This window comes from Symphalangus syndactylus, chromosome 5, assembly GCF_028878055.3.
Source record: "Symphalangus syndactylus isolate Jambi chromosome 5, NHGRI_mSymSyn1-v2.1_pri, whole genome shotgun sequence".
In the NCBI taxonomy this organism is placed as follows: Eukaryota; Metazoa; Chordata; class Mammalia; order Primates; family Hylobatidae; genus Symphalangus; species Symphalangus syndactylus.
This window is the reverse complement of record NC_072427.2, coordinates 145,221,009-145,242,437: the sequence shown is the minus strand read 5'-3', so window position 1 is coordinate 145,242,437 and position 21,429 is coordinate 145,221,009. Positions and strand designations below refer to the sequence as shown.

General features: G+C 34.6%; 1 protein-coding gene across 1 annotated transcript; it reads left to right on the top strand.

Moving 5' to 3' along the window:
- Window positions 1-9,599: 9,599 nt before the first annotated feature.
- EIF2S3B (eukaryotic translation initiation factor 2 subunit gamma B) lies at window positions 9,600-11,305 on the top strand. The gene is given in 2 exon segments (XM_055280659.2): window positions 9,600-9,981; window positions 9,984-11,305. Coding segments are annotated over 2 exon segments (1,332 nt in total). The 5' UTR covers window positions 9,600-9,617; the 3' UTR covers window positions 10,952-11,305.
- Window positions 11,306-21,429: the final 10,124 nt, after the last annotated feature.

Genomic DNA, 21,429 nt, shown 5'->3' with positions numbered 1-21,429 from the left:
CATGGGCTGAACTACACACCTCCCCTAGAAGCCACAGAGGTTCCACCACAGCCTTGGCAGCACTGGGGCTTGCTGTATCTCTACAGGGGTGAGCAGAAACATCCATCGCACACACTCGACCACTCATACACAGTCATTTTTCTACTTACTATTGTTATACTAAGTTTTTATATACCTTCAACTTTATTGCTCGTATTTAACTTGTAAGTGCTTTCCGAGCATAGAAGTTACACCACCTCTTTTTGAAATTCTTCATAGCCCCTGGGAGCCAAGAAATATTTGTTGTTGTAGCTTGCTAGAGCATAAGAAAAATATTGACCAGAAAATAGTATATCTTTGAATGTGCTGTCTTGTACAAAATCTTCTTTTCATTTTTTTATTTGACTTAAATATCCCAGAAAACGATTTTCAAATGTGCAAACACTGAGCAGCCTAACATTTTGGATAAGGTCCATCTTACATACTCCTATCACAGTCCAGGCTTACACCTAGCTTTGTGCTGGTACTCTGACTTCTGTGACTTGCTCCCCTATGTACTGTAAGTACCTTAATGGACCATGCTTACTTAACCTTTGTAACCCTGGGGATAACACAGCAACTGGCCACATATGTTAACCCAATAAATGTGAGTTCAGTGAATAAATAAATGATATGGAATTGATGTCATTTCCCAGAGCATCTATTCATTCTGCACCACAGATAGAAAAGCACAAAATGATATTTAAGATACAATATAGGTATTTCTTTTTTTAACTTTTCTTACAGTCATAACTTTTAAGCAGCATGAAGAAAAATAGAAGTCTTCGTGAAAGGCATGTAATATATAAAAATTAAAATCTAATATGTTTGATTTTGTTAATTCATTTTTTTTCAACTTTTATTTTGGATTCAGAGGGCACATGACAGTGTGTGACATGGGTATATGTGTAATACTAAGATTTGGGATAAAGATGATCCCATCACCCAAGTAGTAAGCATAGTACCCAACAGGTAGTTTTGGGCACCATGCCAGCCTCTCTCCCATCCCCTAACAGTCCCCAATGTCTGTTGTTTCCAGGTTTATATATTTGTGTACCAAATGTCTAACTCCCACTTATAAGTGAGAACATGCAGTGTTTGATATTCTGTTTCTGCATTAATTCACTTAAGATTTTGGCCTCCAGCTGCATCCATACTGCCACAAAAAACATGATTTTATTTATCTTTATGTATGCATAGTATTCCATGGTGTACACATACCACATTTTCTTTATTCAATCCACCATTAATGGGCACCTACATTGATTCTGTCTTTGTTGTTATGAATAGCACCATGAGGGACATAAACATACATACGTCTTTTTGGTGGAACAACTGATTTTCCTTTGGTTATATACCCTGTAATGGGATTGCTGGTCGAATGATAGCTCTGCTTCAAGTTCTTTGAAAAATCTCTAAACTGCTTTCCACAGTGCCTGAATTAATTTTCATTTCTACCAATAGTGTATAAGTGTTCACTTTTCTCTGAAACCTCAAGAGCATCTTTTATTTTTTGACATTTTAATAACTGCCATTCTGACTGATGAGAGATATAGTTATGTTCTCAGCAAAAGAGTTGACTGAATTTTGTTAGCATAGTTTGTGCCTCACACTTTCCATGACTTCTTTCTTTTTCAAAATCCCTCTCTAAATTTCTTTTTCTTCTTTCAAACCAAAATGAAACCAAACTGACTCCTCAAGCTGATAAACTTAACCCCAAACTCTGTAGGTATTAAGGAGTAAACTCAGACAAAAATCTAAAAACTTGGAAATCTTTCCATTATGGTTTAACTAATGTTTCCGATATCAGTTTTTCTTTGGTATTTAATTGATTTATCAACTTTTTTTTTTTTTTTACAAAAGCGTGCATCAGTTGTAAGCTATTCCATTTATACTTTTAAGAAGTCCTTTCAAACAATTTTAATTGTCACATGTTTGGATTATGGTTTTATATCAAAATATTCTATTAAATAACCACTCCACCAGAATATATAGCATTATGTTCTAAAAATAGCATAAACCAGCTAGTCAAAGAAAGATTACTTTAGTTACAGATATTAACATGAATAGAATAAGATAAGAAAATAAGATAAAGTGTCTACATTCCAAATCCCTCCTCAGTCTATTTTAATGAGATGCAAATCTAGATTTCCATAAAATTTTCTTCTCTTTTGTTATTTCTGAAATTCTGAAGAAAAATAATAATAGATATCTTTATGTAGAGATCAGGGTTTTTTAGGACATGCACAAAGATACATTTTTAAAATGCAGTCATTTTCTTTATATTAATTTTTCCTATCTTTTGTAATCAATATTATAGGAAAATAAAACAAAAATAAATTAAAATTACTTTTTGCATTTCTAAAACTGGTTATGTATAGAAAATTCTCCTAAGAAGTGATTTTCTTGTGACAGAAACCACAGATCTATACACCTGTCACCTCTTTCGAATAAGCTTTGATTAAATTGAGAGAATTAATTTTTTAAAGCAAAGTCAGAGAATTACAGTCATCTAGAAAAATGAAAATTCCATGATTAATTATCAAAGCAATAGGAACAGAACACATATTAGCTGAAACTTTATTCTTTCAGGACTTAAACACTAGGAATTTAGCCACAGTCTTAGTTCCTGCTTTTATTCTCCAAGTCATAGATTATTTTGACCATCTGATTTGGGACATTTTCTGTTTCACTGATCCACTTTTTTTTGAGTCTTATAATTGTCAGATAAATAGTGCTTAAAACACTTTATAAAAGGTTATTCAAGCATAAATTACACAATAGGTTATCCAGATTCCAGGGTTTCTGTGAAAATGTATATAAAGAAAATAAATTAGAAAGGATTTAGTGGTTACAGGACTCAGATACATCACTTCATATGACAGAAATAATTAAAATCCAGGAAGTAAAAATTTATTGAGGCAGGAAATAATTTATCATTGTATGATTCCAGAGAAAAATTAGCTTGATGATAAGTGAATTTGATAAAGATTTATATAAGGAAAATCGATACTGAAAGTTTCTAAAACATAGGATCTTCCTAGGAAGAAGCTTTTAGCTATAAAGTCTGTAATTTCAATGAAAAAAAGTCCCGATAACAATAGGTGAGTGAAAATGGGAAAATTAAAGAACTGTTGCATTTCTTCTTGCTTTATACAGTTTGGTTTTTAACTTGTGAATTTTTGGTATACTAGTTCAATTTTTATTTGTTTTTAGGATATTTAAATCAGTTTGAAGTGTTGTATCATATTTTTCTGTGTTTCATGATTGTTCTTCATGGGGCATTTAAAAAAATCAGTTTGAATGTTTTAATTCTTATGTTCTGTGTTCTTTCCATAGTATCTTCGTATATTAATAAACTAAAAATGCTTTTTGTGGACTGGAATGATAGTTGGAGCACTGTATTGGATTCCTATGTCAAGAGTGTCCTCTTCTGTCAAAATATTGCAATGCATTCTCTTAAATGAATGATTTGGGGGAGAGAAGTTTCTTTTGTTTTGTTTTGTCTTTTGAATGTCATTTTGTCTATCCTAACACCTCTCTTCAACACATACACACACTTGCTTTTTTCCCTCATTTACTGAGCAGGTTTTAAATGTGCTTTTTCCTTTCTTATGTTTTACCCTCTTCTCCTCAGAAGTTTGGTTTTCCAAGACTAACTCTTCAAGTCCAAAACACACTTTCCTTCTGCCCAGCAATCTGATCCTTTTGGAATTCCTTTCTAAATTCTCACAATTATTGTGGTCTTGCTCTTTCTGAGGTGGTTGCCAGTTTATCCGAAACCCCTAGGGCACCATGAGAGGATAGAGATGGGATCTAGGAATAACTCCATTACAGTGGAGTTCTTTTTTTTTTTAATTTACAATAATTTGAAGTCTTGGTATTTTCTGACCCCGAGTTATGCTAAAGGCATAAATTTGTCTTTTTATTTTTATTTTTGCATGTAATCTATATATATATTTTAAGGCTATTGTAGGAGATTTAAATTTAAGCAACTACCATCAGCTCTTTTTGTATAGTTTTATTTCAATGGGTACCTAGGTTTCAGCAGAATTCTCTGCTGTCTACTTGTTTCTGAAATTATAAAGGGAATAACTATCGCCGCCTTGATTTTTCTTATTCTTGGACGAGTTTTCGTGAATAAACCACAAGAAAAAGGACATAATGTTATCAATATTTTGTATTTCTACAACCTAGTGAACGAGTACATTGTAAAAATTTCTTATATCAGAAGTTACAGCCCCATTAATTTATAATGCAATTCATTCGTAAAGTAATTATATTGCTAAGAAGCCATGTTATAACAGCAAATATAGAGAATTTCAGTTATCAAAAAGAATATGAGATTTTATTTTATTTTATTTTATTTTGAGACAAAGTCTTACTCTGTCACCTGGGATGGAGTGCAGTGATGCCATCTAGGCTCATTGCAACCTCCGTCTCCCAGGTTCAAGCGATTCTCCTCCCTCAGCCTCCCGAGTAACTGGGATTACAGGTGTCCGCCACCACCCCTGGCTAATTTTTGTATTTTTAGTACAGATGGGTTTCACCATGCTGGCCAGGCTGGTCTCGAACTCTTGGCCTCAAGTAATCTGCCCACCTCAGCCTCCCAAAGTGTTGGGAATATAGGCATTGAGCCACCATGCCCAGCAGAGAAAGTGAGATTTTAGATTATTTGATTACCAAAGCAGAATTGGAAAGAAACAAGGATCAGCCAAGGCTTTCCTGACTAGTTCATTTAAGCATGCCATTTGATACTACAAAATATCCTTTCCTGCTTTATTATGATTACTTATAATCAAGTACTACGCATGTAATTTACTCATTCACTATGTGTCTTCTTTCCACTAAAGGTCATTCATGTGAACAGTGACTTTTCTTTGTTTTTTCTTCTTTTGTATTCTTAGACCCTAGATGCATGTTTGGCATAAAAAAGATTCTTAATAAATATTTGTTTACATAATTAATGAAAAATTTGTTTTAGAAACTTAATGTAAATATAGTCTTAAATTTTATTAAATATGTATTACATATAGCTCTGATAAAAAGACTTAAAGAGACAATTAGAATTCCACTTTTCCTGGTGGAAGTCTGTTATTTCTTTATCTTGCCTGATTGCTCTGGCTAGGACTTCTAGTACTGTGTTGAGCAGTAATGGTGACAGTGGGCATCCTTGTCTTATTTCAGTTCTTGGGGGCAATGTTTCCAACTTCTACCTGTTCAGTAAGATATTGGCTGTGGGTTTATTATAGATGGTACTTATTATTTTGAGATATGTTCCTTCAATGCCTAGTTTGCTTAAGGTTTTTATCATAAAGCAGTGTTGTAGTTCATCAAGTCCCTTTTCTGCATCTAAATAGATGATTATATTATTTTTGTTTTTAATTCCATTTATGTGGTGAATTATATTTATTGATTTGTATATGTTGAACCATGCCAGCATCCTAAAAATAAGGCTCATTTGATTGTGGTGGATTATATTTTTGATGTACTGCTGGATGTGGTTTCCTAGTATTTTGTTGAGAATTTTTCCACCTCTCTTCCTCATGAATATCGGCCTGTAGTTTTCTTTTTTGTTGTGTCTTTGGCAGACTTTAATATCAGAAACACTGGTTTCAGAATGGGTTAGGGAGAAATCCCTCCTCCTTAATTTTTTGGAAGAGTTTATGCAGGATTGGTACCAGCTCTTTTTTATATGTCTGGTAGATTTTGGTTGTGAATTCACGTGGTTGAGAGTATGATTCTACACTAGAAAATCCTAAAGATTCTTTCAAAAGACTCCTAGATCCAGTAAATGACTTCAGTAAAGTTTTGAGATACAAAAATCAGTGGCATTTCTATACACCAATAATGTTCAAGCTGACAACAAAATCGAGAATGCAATCTCACTTACAATAACCACAGAAACAATAAAATAACTTGAGATTCATCTAACCAGACAGGAAAGCTCTCTTCAAGAAGAACTATAAAACATTGCCAAAAGAAACAATAGATGACACAAACAAAAGTAAAAATATTCTATGCTCAAGGATTGGAAAAATTAAATACTGTTAAAATGTCCATACTATTCAGAACAATCTACAGATTCAGTGCAATTCCTATCAAATTACCAATGTCATTCTTCACAGAACTGAAAAAAAAACTATTATAAAATTCATATGGAACCAAAAAAGAGCCCAAATGTCAAACAAACAAAAAAGCTGGGGGCTTCACATTACCTAACTTAAAACTATACTACAAGGTTACAATAACCAAAACAGCATGGTACTGATTAAAAAAAAAAAACAGACATATACACCAATGGAACAGAATATAAAACCCCAAAATAAACCCACATGGTAAATTAATTTTTATATTAATATAAGGATGCCATGAAATGACAGTCTCTTTGGCAAATCGTGTTGGGAAAACTGAATATCCATATGTAGATGTTGGATTCATCATACACCAGGCACAAAATCAAATCAAAATCAACTGAAGATTTAAATGTAAGAACTAAAACTTTTAAACTCCTAGAAGAAAACATAGAGGAATAGTTTACGTATTAGAAATATTATATAGAAATAACTTAAATCCAGGAATGTCCTAATAGACTGTACTAAATACACTTTATCTCTTTTTTATCTCAATCTTTTATTTTTATTTTAGAATCAAGAGGTACATGTGCAGATTTTTTACATAAATATATTGCATGATGCCATGGTTTAGTTTTCGTTTGACCCCATCACCAAATAGTGAGCATAGTACCCAATAGGTGGGTTTCAACCCCTACACCCCTCCTTTTATCCCCCCTTTTGGAGTCGCAAGTGTCTATTGTTCTCATCTTTATGCCCATGTGTACTCAATGTCCAGCTCCCACTCATAAGTGAGAACATGTAAGTATTTGGTGTTCTGTTCCTGTGTTGATTTGATTAGGATAATGACCTCCAGCTGCATCCATGTTGCTGCAAAGGACATCATTTTATTCTTTATTATGGCTTCATAGTATTCCACATTTTATGTACCACATTTTCTTTATCCAATCCACTTCTGATGGGCACCTAGATCGATTCCACATCTTTACTATTGTGAATAATGCTGTGATAAACATACAAATTCCAGTGTATTTTAGTAGAATGATTTATTTTCCTTTGGGTATATACCCAGTAATGAGATAACTGGGCTGAATGGCAGTTGTGTTTTAAGTTCGTTGAGAAATCTCCAAACTGGTTTCCACAGTGTCTTAACTAATTTACATTTCCACCAACAGTGTATCAGTGTCCCTTTTCTTGGCAACCGCACCAGCATCTCTTATTCTTTGACATTTTAATCAAAATGCCAAATTTGAATCACCATTGTGACTGGTGAGAGACAGCATCTCATTGTGGTTTTGATTTGCATTTCTCAAAGATCTCTTGATCTGTATGTCTGTTATTATGCCAGTACTACTGTAGCTTTGTAATATTTTTGAAATCAGGGTGTATGATGCCTTTAACCTTGTTTAACCTTGTTCTTCTTCCTGGAGATTGCTTTGGCTATTCAGTGTCTTTTGTGGTTCTATATGAGTTTTAGGAATATTTTTCTATTTTTGTAAAAAAATTCAATTGTGAATTTTTGAACAGAATTGTCTTGAATCTATAGATGTATTTGATTACATTAAATTTTCATAAAAGCATAAGTAACCAAAGCAAAATTATATAAAGTGGGACTACATCAAACTAAAAATGTTCTGCACAGCAAAGGAAACAGCAGAATGAAAGGCAACATATAGATTTGAGAAAATATTTGCAAATAACATATCTGTTAAGGTATTAATGTCCAGAATATATAAGGAACCTCTACAACTTAATACCAAAAACAAAAAATAGCCCAATTTTAAAAAATGGATGAAGGACTTGAATAGACATTTCTCCACAAAAGACATGCATGTGGCCAGTGGGTATATGAAAAAAATGCTCAACATCACTAATCATTAGGGAAATGTTCTAAGATGCTACCTAACACCTGTTAGGATGGCTATTTTACATATATATATATGGATATATTCGTATATCCATATATTCATTCGTATATACCCAGAAGAGCCATCCTCTCACTTTCATTACCCTCTTCCTTAAAACGAATATATCCATATCCATATATATGGAGATATATATACATATATAGATATAGATATATCTCCATATCTATGTATCTATATATAGATATATATATATGTTGGTGAGAATGTGAAGAAATTGGAACCCTAGCACATTGTTGATAAGAATGCACTATGAAAAAGCTGTATAGAGCTTCCTCAAAAATTAAGAGTAAAACTACCCATATAAGCCAATAATATCACTTCTGGGTATACAGTATATCCAAAAGAATTAAAATTAGTATCTTGAAGAGATATCTGTACTCCCACATCAATGGTAGGATTATCAAGAATAAACAGAATATTTAAACAACCTAAATGTACATTGACAGATGAATGGATAAAGAAAATGTAGTATGTACATATGATGGAATATTCTTCAGCCTTAAAGAAAGAATATTCTGCCATTCATGACAACATGAATGACCCTTGAGGACACTAAGCTAAATAAGATAAGCCAGTCACAGAAGAACAAATGCTTTATGATTTTACTTATATGAGTTATCTGAAGTAGTCAAATTCATAGGAACAGAGAATGGTGGTTACCAGGGACTCACTTTCAATTGGTTAAGTTTCAGTTACAAAAGATGAATAAGTTCTAGAGATATACTGTACAACATAGTACATATAGTTAGCAACAATACGTTGATCACTTTAAAATCTGCTAGGAGGGTAGATCTCAGGTCAAGTGTCTTACTTGCCCTCTGCTCCCAAAATAAAGGTACTCAAGAAAACCTTTGTAGATGATAAACATGCCTACTATCTTCATTGGGTGATGGTATTACGAATGTATGCATATGTCCAAACTCATCAAATTGTACATATTAAAAATGCAGTTTTTTTGTATATAAACTATACCTCAATAAAGCTATTGTAATAAATCTCCAATATAGCATCTATTAATGGTCATCACTCCAACATAATTTGAAGAAATGAACATTATAATATAAACCACGACATAGCTATTTGTTTCGAACAAAAAATAAATATATTAATAATTAATCTTCTTAATTTAAAGAAGAAAAATATTTAGTGTAGAATTATTCAATGTGTTGCTGGTTTTGTGTCTTCTTAGAAATGTAATAGCAGGCTGTATATACAAGATCTATTTTCCTATAAATAGATTACAATGGTCTATTAATTTTTTAAGTATTTATCTGTAGTCAACTGAAAATATATTTTCGACCCGCCTCGCATGGGCCGAGGGGGCGGGGGTTTGGTGGCTGCCCTCAGTATTGCCTGCACAAATATCTACCAGGTCTGCGACGAATAGCTCCAGCAACTTTGCACCGTGTTTTCCAGTAAGCCTACCGACAGGCACTGTGCAGATTCAAGCGGAGAGAAGTCCAAGCACTGAGGCCGCTGCTGCACCGGCCATCCTGAGCCCCTAGTCGGCCTTCCGGCCTCTGCTTCCCCACCCCGCACTAGGACCTCTGCAGACGATCAGGCACAGCCAGGGTGACTTTCTTCCTCTTCTGGCAGCATGGCGGGCGGAGAAGCTGGAGTGACTCAGGGGCAGCCGCATCTTTCACGTCAGGATCTCACCACCTTAGATGTTACCAAGTTGACGCCACTTTCACACGAAGTTATCAGCAGACAAGCCACAATTAATATAGGTACAATTGGTCATGTAGCTCATGGGAAATCCACAGTCGTCAAAGCTATTTCTGGAGTTCACACTGTCAGGTTCAAAAATGAACTAGAAAGAAATATTACAATCAAGCTTGGATATACTAATGCTAAGATTTATAAACTTGATGACCCAAGTTGCCGTCGACCAGAATGTTATAGATCTTGTGGGAGCAGTACGCCTGATGAGTTTCCTACAGACATTCCAGGGACCAAAGGGAATTCAAATTAGTCAGACATGTTTCCTTTGTTGACTGTCCTGGCCACGATATTTTGATGGCTACTATGCTGAACGGTGCAGCAGTGATGGATGCAGCTCTTCTGTTGATAGCCGGTAATGAATCTTGCCCTCAGCCTCAGACATCTGAACACCTGGCTGCTATAGAGATCATGAAACTGAAGCATATTTTGATTCTACAAAATAAAATTGATTTGGTAAAAGAAAGTCAGGCTAAAGAACAATACGAGCAGATCCTTGCATTTGTCCAAGGTACAGTAGCAGAGGGAGCTCCCATTATTCCAATTTCGGCTCAGCTGAAATACAATATTGAAGTTGTTTGTAAGTACATAGTAAAGAAAATTCCAGTACCCCCAAGAGACTTTACTTCAGAGCCCCGGCTTATTGTTATTAGATCTTTTGATGTCAACAAACCTGGCTGTGAAGTTGATGACCTTAAGGGAGGTGTAGCTGGTGGTAGTATCCTAAAAGGAGTATTAAAGGTGGGCCAGGAGACAGAAGTAAGACCTGGTATTGTTTCCAAAGATAGCGAAGGAAAACTCATGTGTAAACCAATCTTTTCCAAAATTGTTTCACTTTTTGCGGAGCATAATGATCTGCAATATGCTGCTCCAGGCGGTCTTATTGGAGTTGGAACAAAAATTGACCCCACTTTGTGCCGGGCTGACAGAATAGTGGGGCAAGTACTTGGTGCAGTCACAGTTTTACCTGAGATATTCACAGAATTGGAAATTTCCTATTTCCTGCTTAGACGGCTTCTAGGTGTACGCACTGAAGGAGACAAGAAAGCAGCAAAGGTTCAAAAGCTGTCTAAGAATGAAGTGCTCATGGTGAACATAGGATCCCTGTCGACAGGAGGCAGAGTTAGTGCTGTCAAGGCCGATTTGGGTAAAATTGTTTTGACCAATCCAGTGTGCACAGAGGTAGGAGAAAAAATTGCCCTTAGCTGAAGAGTTGAAAAACACTGGCGTTTAATTGGTTGGGGTCAGATAAGAAGAGGAGTGACAATCAAGCCAACAGTAGATGATGACTGAAGAATACCGGTTAAATAATACATTCGGATGGAGTGGGAAGTTGGAATTTCTCTTAACAACCAAGGGGTTTATTTTCAAAGCAATATTGGGGAATTGATTTCACAGTTCGTTACCTTAGTAGGTAACTGTAAGGTTATTCTCTTTTTTTTTTTTTGGTTATGAAAACTTAGGGACTACAATTAATATAAAAATTGGCATAATGTTGGATTGAATCTACATTTTGGCAGAAGTTAAGCATTCCCACATAATGTCAAAATTAGACATTATGCAGTTTTGTTTTTTTGTTTGTTTTATTTTGTTTTTGAGTCTGGCTCTGTCACCTAGGCTGGAGTGTGGTGGCATGATCTGCAACCTCTGCCTCCCGGGTTCAAGCGATTCTCCTGCCTCAGCCCCCAGGTAGCTGCGATTACAGGTGCGCGCCACCACACCTGGCTAATTTTTGTATTATTAGTAGAGACGGGGTTTCGGCATGTTGGCCAGGCTGGTCTCTCCTGACCTCAGGGTGATCAGCCCACTTCGGCCTCACAAAGTGCTGGGATTACAGGCGTGAGCCACCTTGCCTAGCCCACATCATGCAGTTTGAAATGAAACTTTGCCACAAGCAGCCTTTGCTGTAGCACACACATATATCACTGAACCTGTTTGAAATAAAGTTTTTTTCTTTTTCATGATTGTCTTTGAGTACCTCCAGGCTGAAGGACTGTTGTACCAGTAAAAACTTAAAGGCACAAATTATCCTTGAAGACTTGAAGACCTTCTCCCTTTTCTTTGGCCTCATATTTTATGTTGCTTTATCTTTGAAATTTTGCATGAAAAGGATGCAATGAATGGGTTCGAATTGCATGAAAAGGATGCATGAATGAGTTCGAATGAAATTGTCCTTTAGAGCATGATTACTTGTTCCCATGGACAAATAATTTTCTCCCCTTGCTTTTCCTGGCCTGAAACACGGGAAACCAGAGTCAGAAGTTATCTCCCTCTCCCTGTGATGCCTTGAGATTTTTTTCTGCATTGTTTTATGCCTGAAATCCAATAGTCTTCCTCCATTGGAAAATACTGTTATACCAAATAATTCTAGATGAGTAACAAAGATCTTTCTAGGCCTTCATTTTATGTTTTTTCTTAACTGTTATATTATGATTGTGACACAGATTATAATATTACTAATTTTTGGATGTTTCAAAAGGTCAATAAGTAAAAGATGTTAGACAGCAAAAAAAATAAAAATAAAAAAATATATATATTTTCTATCATGTTCTTCTTATAAAGTAATTCAAACTTTAACTGGCCCTGAAGATGGCATTGTGATTATACATCCCTGGGTTCTGCTGCTGACCTAAAGTAATCTCCATATATAACATTAAAATATATTCCCTTATTAGCTTAAGGGAATAAATGAATAATCAAATTTTTTCTTTGGTTAGTGTAGGGCAAATTAAAATTTTTCTGCTTTTTAAAGTTATGAAACAATAGACTCATAGAAAAAAAATTCTTCATATACAGGATTTAAGTATAAAAACTTGTGTGTACATATGTGTATATAAATTCTTGGAAAAGTTGTTAAAATCTCTTATATGTCAAAGCACATGAGAATAGTCAGATAAAATCTGACCTCCTTCAAAAAATCTAATATTTATGTGAGGGTAATATTAATACAATACTTATCTTCTTTGTTTCTCCATTTTATGTTGAGTGTTGAGGAGCAAATGAATTGTCTTTTAGAAAGTGGCATTCTTGCAGTGGGCAGCCTGTCTGCTACTTAGTGCTCTATTATTTCTCTATATCTATTGTTATTTTGTCCTGTTAAATGTTTAGAGAAAGATTAACTATTGCATTACTGTAAGATTTTTATCAAGATTCTTATCATTGTTAGAATATTATTCTTTAATTCTGCCTAGTCCTCCACAGTATTTTTCTAGCACTCTATCTATATGCCACCTTGAGGTCTTCATTTTTTTAACTGAGGTATATATAGACACACTTAAATATTAAGAGTATTGTCTTACTGTCTGTCAGGTAGCTTGCAAATATATTTCCAACAATCTTACCTTTCTTCTGAAAAATCATCAATTTTTGCCAGAGTTAGATTTTTAATTTTAAACCATCATGAATTTTTAAAATATTTACTATAATTTTAGCTTTAAAAAGACTTTCAGATCATGACTTCAATATATTTTATTCAAAAATTTTTATAGTTCCTAATTCTCATCCAATTTTTATGCTTTTTAGTATATTTGGTATATAGTATAAGAGGAATGTATACTATGCCTCTATAACTATCCAAATTGCACAACCAATTTTCATGAAATAAATTGTCCTTTCCCACATTACTTGAAATATCATTTGAATAAGAACCACCATATTCATAGTTATATAGATTTATGGTTCATTTTGATAGCAATAAAAAATCTTAATCAGATAAATATCACTCATCACCATTAATTTCCAAAAAATTTTGATCATGCATGCATACATCCAAGAGAAGTATATTAATTTATTAGTAAATTAATTATAAATAAATTTATATTTAAGGCATGAAAGTCATACATAGATTTTATGGGCACATAAAGAACAATGTGTATTTTTGATTGTTATTTGCATTCTTCATTGTTTTCATCCTATTTTTTTCCCATGGACATGACAGAGAACATCTTCCCTTAGAAATTTGATCTTTCTCAAATATTGATGGTGAAAGAAGAGAGCTTAATACAGTAAGTCATCTCTTTTCGACTACTCATATCATCCAAGGCCGTTTATCTTTTGTCCTACATTAGCACTGATAGGCTAAATATTGAATACTCTGATGTATACTAAAATATGAAGATGTAACGCGTACAATGAAAGGACATCAGGGATATTATTCTTGTTTAAAAGTAATAGTGCTTCCAGGCCTCTTTAATACCTACTCCCCTTCCTCTGAAGGTAAAAGGTAAATGTGCACCAGTACTAAAGGTACCTCCACCAAATGGGCCAAATAAGATGACAGGAAAGCCCAAACAATTATCCTAACTCAGGACACACACATTTCTCATAAAGCACTTACTCGGGGTTAATCCCAGTACTTTGGGAGGCCGAGGCGGGCGGATCACAAGGTCAGGAGATTGAGATCATCCTGGCTAACACGGTGAAACCCTGTCTCCACTAAAAATATAAAACATTCTCCAGGCGTGGTGGCGAGCACCTGTAGTCCCAGCTACTCCGGAGGCTGAGGCCGGAGAATGGTGTGAGCCCCGGAGGTGGAGCTTGCAGTGAGCGGAGATCGCGCCACTGCACTCCAGCCTGGGCGACAGAGCAAGACTCCATCTCAAAAAAAAAAAGGACAAAAAAGCACTTACTCGGGGTTAATAAAATAAACATACCTGCTGCTTTTTGTCATCAATCTTAATGAGACTAGAACCCAGATCTTGGCATGACTTCTTACTCTCATTCCAAGTTTTCTCTTCTTTTGAAAAATAGTAACACTTTTCTCCATAGCAGGACAATTTTCCTTGACAGGAGGCACAGCCTTTTTCTTGAAAACAAAAACAACCACCCACACTCCATCCCCAAGACCATTTAGAGATATGTACACTTTACGTACTTCATTGCTTACTTCAGAATGAATTACCAGAAAATAGCATTCCCCCGTGTGCCAAAAGTCTGTATGTTGGACATAGCTCTTCTACCAAATTCTGCAGGGAAAAGTACTATTGAGCCAGACGGTCTCTGACAGACACAAGGCCACTGTTAGGATTACATTGGGAAATCTTGACTTCTCAAATATAAACAAACTGCACCAAAATGGAGAATTTCTTCCTGCAGGAAGAAATCTACCAAAGTGAATATATGGGAATTATATTAATCCTGAGAGTTCTATATTGGGTAAACTTATTCACAAGCAAGTAAAATTTATTTAAGTAAGTAAAATTACTAGAATCAATATGACAATAGGGTCTTCTTTAGTGAAATCAAGTGTTCAATTAAATATAATATAGAAAATAGATTTGATGAGAAAAAGCAAAATTAAAAGTCCTGCCAAAGATCAATGTAAAGTTTTATTGAAATGGTGCAGAAGGGTTTAATTCTATGGAAAAAAAAATCTGTTTGCTATCAGCTTAAGTACTCAGTACATATTTGTACTAGATGGTAAAATGGAGTGATCTTTAACTCTAGAAAGAAGTTTTTTTTTTCTTTTTCCTCTTCTATATCTTGTGTTTTATATTTAAAGGAGCTCTGAAAAACTTTATAATATAAAGTTAATATCATGAATGGGTTTAATGAAAGATCATTTCATTGTCATCATTTACTGAATTTTTTTATTGAATAGATGAGATTTCACCATGTTGCCCAGGCTGGTCTCAAACTCCTGGGCTCAAGTGATCTACCTGCATTAACCTCTTCAAGTGCTGGGATGACAGGCATGAGCTACCGCACCTGACATTTACTGAAATTCTAAAGAACAAAGTGAATGATGTTGATGAAGTGGAAGTACAATCTGGGAAAAACATAAAATATTTTGAAGTGTCAGAACATAAAATGAATTTTTAAATAAAACCATTTATAAATTATATTTTTCAGTATATAAAACAGTAATTACTTATAAAACAAAAGATATAAACTGGAAATTTAAAGAATTTAGCTGGCTTTTACTCCATCTATCTTCAAACAATTATTTCAAGGTTGTGATTAATATTTGCATTTAAAGGGATTTGTCTCTACGTTTAAGTTTATAATGGATTCATTGAAAGTACATGAGGAAAGAGCTTATACAGCTACTTCTAATGTGCAAGAGGAAAGTTAAGATTCCTTGAAATAAATAGCAATTTCTTCCAAAAAGTCAAGAATAAAAAATGTAAAAGCGCAGTCTATGGCTCTGTTAAAAAAAAAAAATTCATCAGAGATTTCCTACACAAATGAGTTATTTACAATTCTGCCTCTATTCACCATTGTTCATTCAAATTCGATTCTACTTGTAAAAATAAACCAACATCAATTGCATAATCTCTTAACGTTCCCAATTATAACAAATGTAGCTATTGCTCCATTCAGCAATCCACTCCAATATCTATATTCTAGACTCGAAATTAAAAGACATATGAAAGACATCTGGTTTCTAAAAACTGCTATTTCCTTATAATTAATCAATTATCTTCTCCTTTCCTTATTGCCCACCCAGGTCCACATAGTGCAGCACTTTATAATTGTGGCAGGACATCTAACAATCTTGCACCATAGTCTTTATGCAATGAATATTTGTCATCTAAAAACAGTCAGCTCTGGAACATTCTATCACTCACCATCTCATCCTCACAAGAGCATCTGAAGGCCAGCTGGCAAAAAAAATCACAAAACTATACAGATGCAGATTAATGCAGCTCCAAATTGATGGTTTTTATAATCATTTAGCCCCTCAACAGCATACAACCTCCATATTGTATCACTCCTTTTTCTCAATTCAACAGATATTTCTATTATTTAATATTTTTCTAAATTATCTACTGGACCTCCTTGACTCTCCTTTTCAGAAAATGCCCTCATCTGCTACTTGACATAGAAATAGTGACCATCAGGCATAAATTCCCTCATCTTCTTGCTTGTCCTCCAACAAATACACTGGTACCCATCCATCTATCTCAGAAAAAAAATTTATCTTCCCACCGAAAAACTCCAAAATTTCCATCCCTAGTGTGAATTTCACCCTCTGTTATGTCCTAAAGAATCATCATCTCTAGCTATTCCACTTCTATATCATTTTTCCTCTAACATTTTCCCTCCAATGTTTCTCTTCTCTTGTATATAATAATCTCAAGCCACTCCTGCTTCCCAGATTTCTGTTATTTCTTTTTCCTGCTCTTTAAAACAGTTGTCTCTTTTTAATTTTTAGACCCTGAGGTGCCCAATAGGATTATTCACAATATTTCATTCATAAGACACTTTTATCATTGCTCCAAGAACTTTTGTTTGTTTATTTATTTAGTTACTCACTTTGTTAGTTGTAACCCAAAACTATAGCTAGGACCATAACCATTACATTTATCTACTTGTATATTTCACTCCTTCCCATCCTCCTACCTCATTCAAAAATGTAACTATCATATCAAATCCTATGTGATGAATTCCCTTGATTTATTTTATACATACTTTATTGCTTTGTTATTCCTTAAAATTATTTTTTGTTTTTAATGTTTTAACTTTATAAAATTGTATGATGTTGCACAGAAAATTTAGTTTTTATTTTCACCTCATATTGTCATGCTCCTCTGGAAGAATCAAGGAGATGAAGTAGATAATTTAGGTAAATATTATCCTACCCTTCCTCTGCTACTTCACATAAAAATAGTGACTATCGGGCATAAATCCCCTCACCTTCTTGCTTGTTTATACTAGGGCTGAAATCAGCACTGGGGTGGGAATTTCAGACTTGTTCAGTGGGAAGAGAAATTTTTTTCTGAGATAGATGGATGGGTCCCTGTGTATTTGTTGGAGGATTTGCAATCATTAACCCATTAATGGTTATCTGGGTAGTTTTGAGATGTTTCAAATTGTTAACAACACTGCTGTAAATATTCCTGTAAATTTGCATTGTTGTACTTATGCAAATATTTCTCTTGGATATGTAGTTAGAATTCCTGAGCCATGTTCAGCTTTAGAAGATAAAATCAAACTGTTTCCCAAAGTGGTTATAACAATTTATATTTCCTTTAATAACATATAAGAATCATGTAAGGCCGGGCTCGGTGGCTCACACCTGTAATCCCAGCAATTTGGGAGGCCGAGGCGGGTGGATCATTTGAGGTCAGGAGTTCAAGACCAGCCTGACCAACATGGTGAAACTCCATCTCTACTAAAAATACAAAAATTAGCTGGGCATGGTGGCGTATGCCTGTAGTCCCAACTACTTGGGAGGCTGAGAGAGGAGAATCACTTGAACCTGGGAGGTGGAGGTTGCAGTAAGCTGAGATAGTCCCATGGCACTCCAGCCTGGGTGACAGAGTGAGACTCCATCTCAAAAAAGATAAATAAATAAAAGAAGAAGAAGAATCATGTAGCTCTACATACTTTCAATGCTTGGTAAATTTTTTTTCTTAGCCATAATTTAAAAAATAATTTTTTATACTCAGTGTCTCTGTTTCCTAATTGGCCAATAGGTTTTAGCCATTGCAATCTACTTTCACCATAGCTTACTCTCCAAGATACTCTACTATATTGGGTTCCCTCCTACTTGTCTTATCACAATATCATTTTTTTTACTATTTACTCATATTTTATCTCTAAATGTTGACTTATCCTAAAGATCATCATTCTGACCCCTTCTCTTCTAACATAATATAATACTCCCTGATGTTACAAAGCTTTTTTTGTCATCTGGCTCTCCTTTCCTTACAATGTTTTCAAATACTTACTATATTAATTGATAATTCCACAATTTATATATCCAGTCTAGGTATCTCTCTTGATCTCAGACATTTAATCCTTCCATATACATGCCAATGGTCTATGTCTATTACTAAAAGCTCACTCTGGAGACACAGACAAATTCTTTCTGGTTGTCTCCAGTGATATACCACAAAGCACCTAAATCATCACTATTATCAAAACAAACATAGTTTAATGTTCTTCTTGTGTTTTCTATAACATTTAATAGAATTATATCCATCAAGGTGTGAGGGCTGATATGATAAGAAATTATGGATTTCCTCCTCTCCCTCGACCACTGAATCCAATGCAGATTCCTGCAATTCTACATTGTAAATATTTCTCATATAGGTTTCCTACCCATCATTGCTTTTTTTCATGATGCCAGTTTAGACAGTCATTGTCACTAACCTTGACTCCTAAAACAATTTCCTTTACATCCCCCCACCCACTTTCTGGGCTACTCAGATTGACCTCTCTAAAATCCATATCTGCTCATATAACATGAGTCATATTGGTCCTTCACTTAAAATTGTCTAATCGTTTTCTTTGCCTTTAGGGGAAATCTAAAAATTTTTAACATAGTGCAAAAGACCCTCATGAAGCTTCATACCTGTCCAAATCAATTTCTAGCCACATTTTTTATTACCCAAGAACTATTAGCAATTATAATACCTAAATCTGTCCTTTATTCATATTCTTCACTCCATCTACATGAGTCTTGTTTACCGTCAGCCCCCCAATTCCTGCTTGTCCTCTACTTCACATCAATTATGATCTCCTACAGGGAAGCTTTTATGCTCTTGCAACAAGAGCAAGACTCCGTCTCAAAAAAAAAAAAAAAAAAAAGGTAGTCCGAAGCTTCCAGGACTGGTTAATTCCCTCCCACCCAGCAAAGTCTACAAGAACCAGGTTGTTCTGTCTTTCTGCTCTGCCTTTCTCAGTGTACTGACTTTGCTCTTAGATGCTAGCTTCGCCAATAATCACAAGATTGCTGCTATAGTTCAAGCTGACACATCTATATCCTATAAAGTCCAAGGAAAGGAGATGCCATCTATGTATCTCTGTAAGTAAAAAAAAACAAAAAAACACAAAATCCAGTTCCATCTGGCTCCAAAACATATTGTGTTACACTACCTCCAATTTCTAGTGATGACAACTTGAAGTGAAGGTACTATTTCTAAGAGAAACAGGTGCTTTCTAAGAGAAGTAGGATGCACATATGTTGGATCCGTTAAATTCTGCAAAATCCCTAACTTTTTGCAAGTAGCAAGCCAGTCTCTCTTCCATGCTGCTCTTAAAATCTCCACTGAAATAGCTAAGGTAATTCCTTCTTTACTGGGTAATTAGAAAAATCTTATTAAGGAGCTTTTGTTTTTCTCTTAAATGACACATTGGGATGCAGTTTCAATTATACTTCTGAAGTTCTCATAGTTCTCTTAAAAGACAATGACAAAATTTCAACATTCTTACATTCAGGACATTAGTATTCTCAGGACAAGATGGAAATTCAGAAATATACATATACCCTCATTCCTACTATGTTCAGTAATTCTTTGTATTTGTTGACTTGCTTGGGTCTGAGGCTGAGAATAAGAATGAAAACCTTCATTTCTGTGAGGCCTTTCCAACCTGTTCTTTAATGATGGTTCACAGAAGATAAATGTTCCCAGCACTAATTAACATATTGAGATAATTACAGGAATGGTCATTACCCCAGAAAGGAAAATACTGGGGCAAAGGCAAGATATGTATGTGTGAGGAAAAATATGCAATTTTCCAGATAATTGGGGGCACAAGTAGCACCCCACATCCCTGCCAACCCTCAGGCTTGCTGACCCAGGCCTCAGACCCTGGAAACACCTCTATTTGAGGTAAACTTCAACAAGGACTCTAGAGCATGGATTCCAGAACCAAACTGCCTAGGTCTGACCCCTGATTTTCCCACTAAGCTGTGTAACTTGGCTTAGGCAAATAAGTTACTTAAATTCTTCATATCTGTGTTTCTCATTTGTGAAATAACGGCAAAATCTAACTCATAGATTAGTTTCATGAACTAAATAAGCTAATATTTATAAGGTGCCTAGGACCTTGCATGTAACAAGAACTTTGTAATTTCATGTTAAATAATGTTCAGAGGACATTCATTCTACAGATGCATTCACGCTGCAGATAACCACAATGATAATTCCAAGATAATTGGAACTATGTTTTGCCCAGAAAATTGCTGAGGCCTAAGCAGAGAGGAATATCATACACTACAGCAAACAATAGAATCCATAGCTCCAAGGCTTATACTACAGCAAACAATAGAATCCATATCTCCAAGCCTTATACTACTGCAAACAACAGAATCCATAGCTCCAAGCCTAGGTAGATATGTGACCCTACATTTTTCTAAAATACAATTATTATTTCTTTTTACTATTCTCATGTCTCATTTTCCAAAAACCACAGCATTTCTCCTACTGACTACTTCAAGAAGACCAAAAGTTATAATTTGTAATTAGTCACTTGAGTTCTTCAAAACTGTTCAGGTGGAAGAATGCTCCAATGCCCACGGTTCTTTTAAAAATAACTTGAAATATTGATATATTATATCATTTAGGAATGCTTTATAATGGCTATATTATGTATATAAACCACTAGTCTCCACACACAGAGTGTAGAGACTCTAATTCAAACATAATAATCCATAAATTTGTGTAAACAAATCACATTTTAAGTTAAAAAAAGTCAGTCACCAGACTGTACACAGGGTTATTTTTAATATGTTTAAAAATATATAGTTCATTAGAGGAAGGTAAATTCTATAAGAAATAGGAAAGAGGAATACAGAATGTGAAGGACTATAATTTTAAATAAAGTATAATTCATTTGAAAACTTAAATTCCAAGAAGTACTTAATTTACCAAAACTTACTCCAGAAGAAACTTTTTAAAATGTTTTATAGATAGCCAGGACACAACCAATGTTTACAGACTGGCATATTTTCAGGT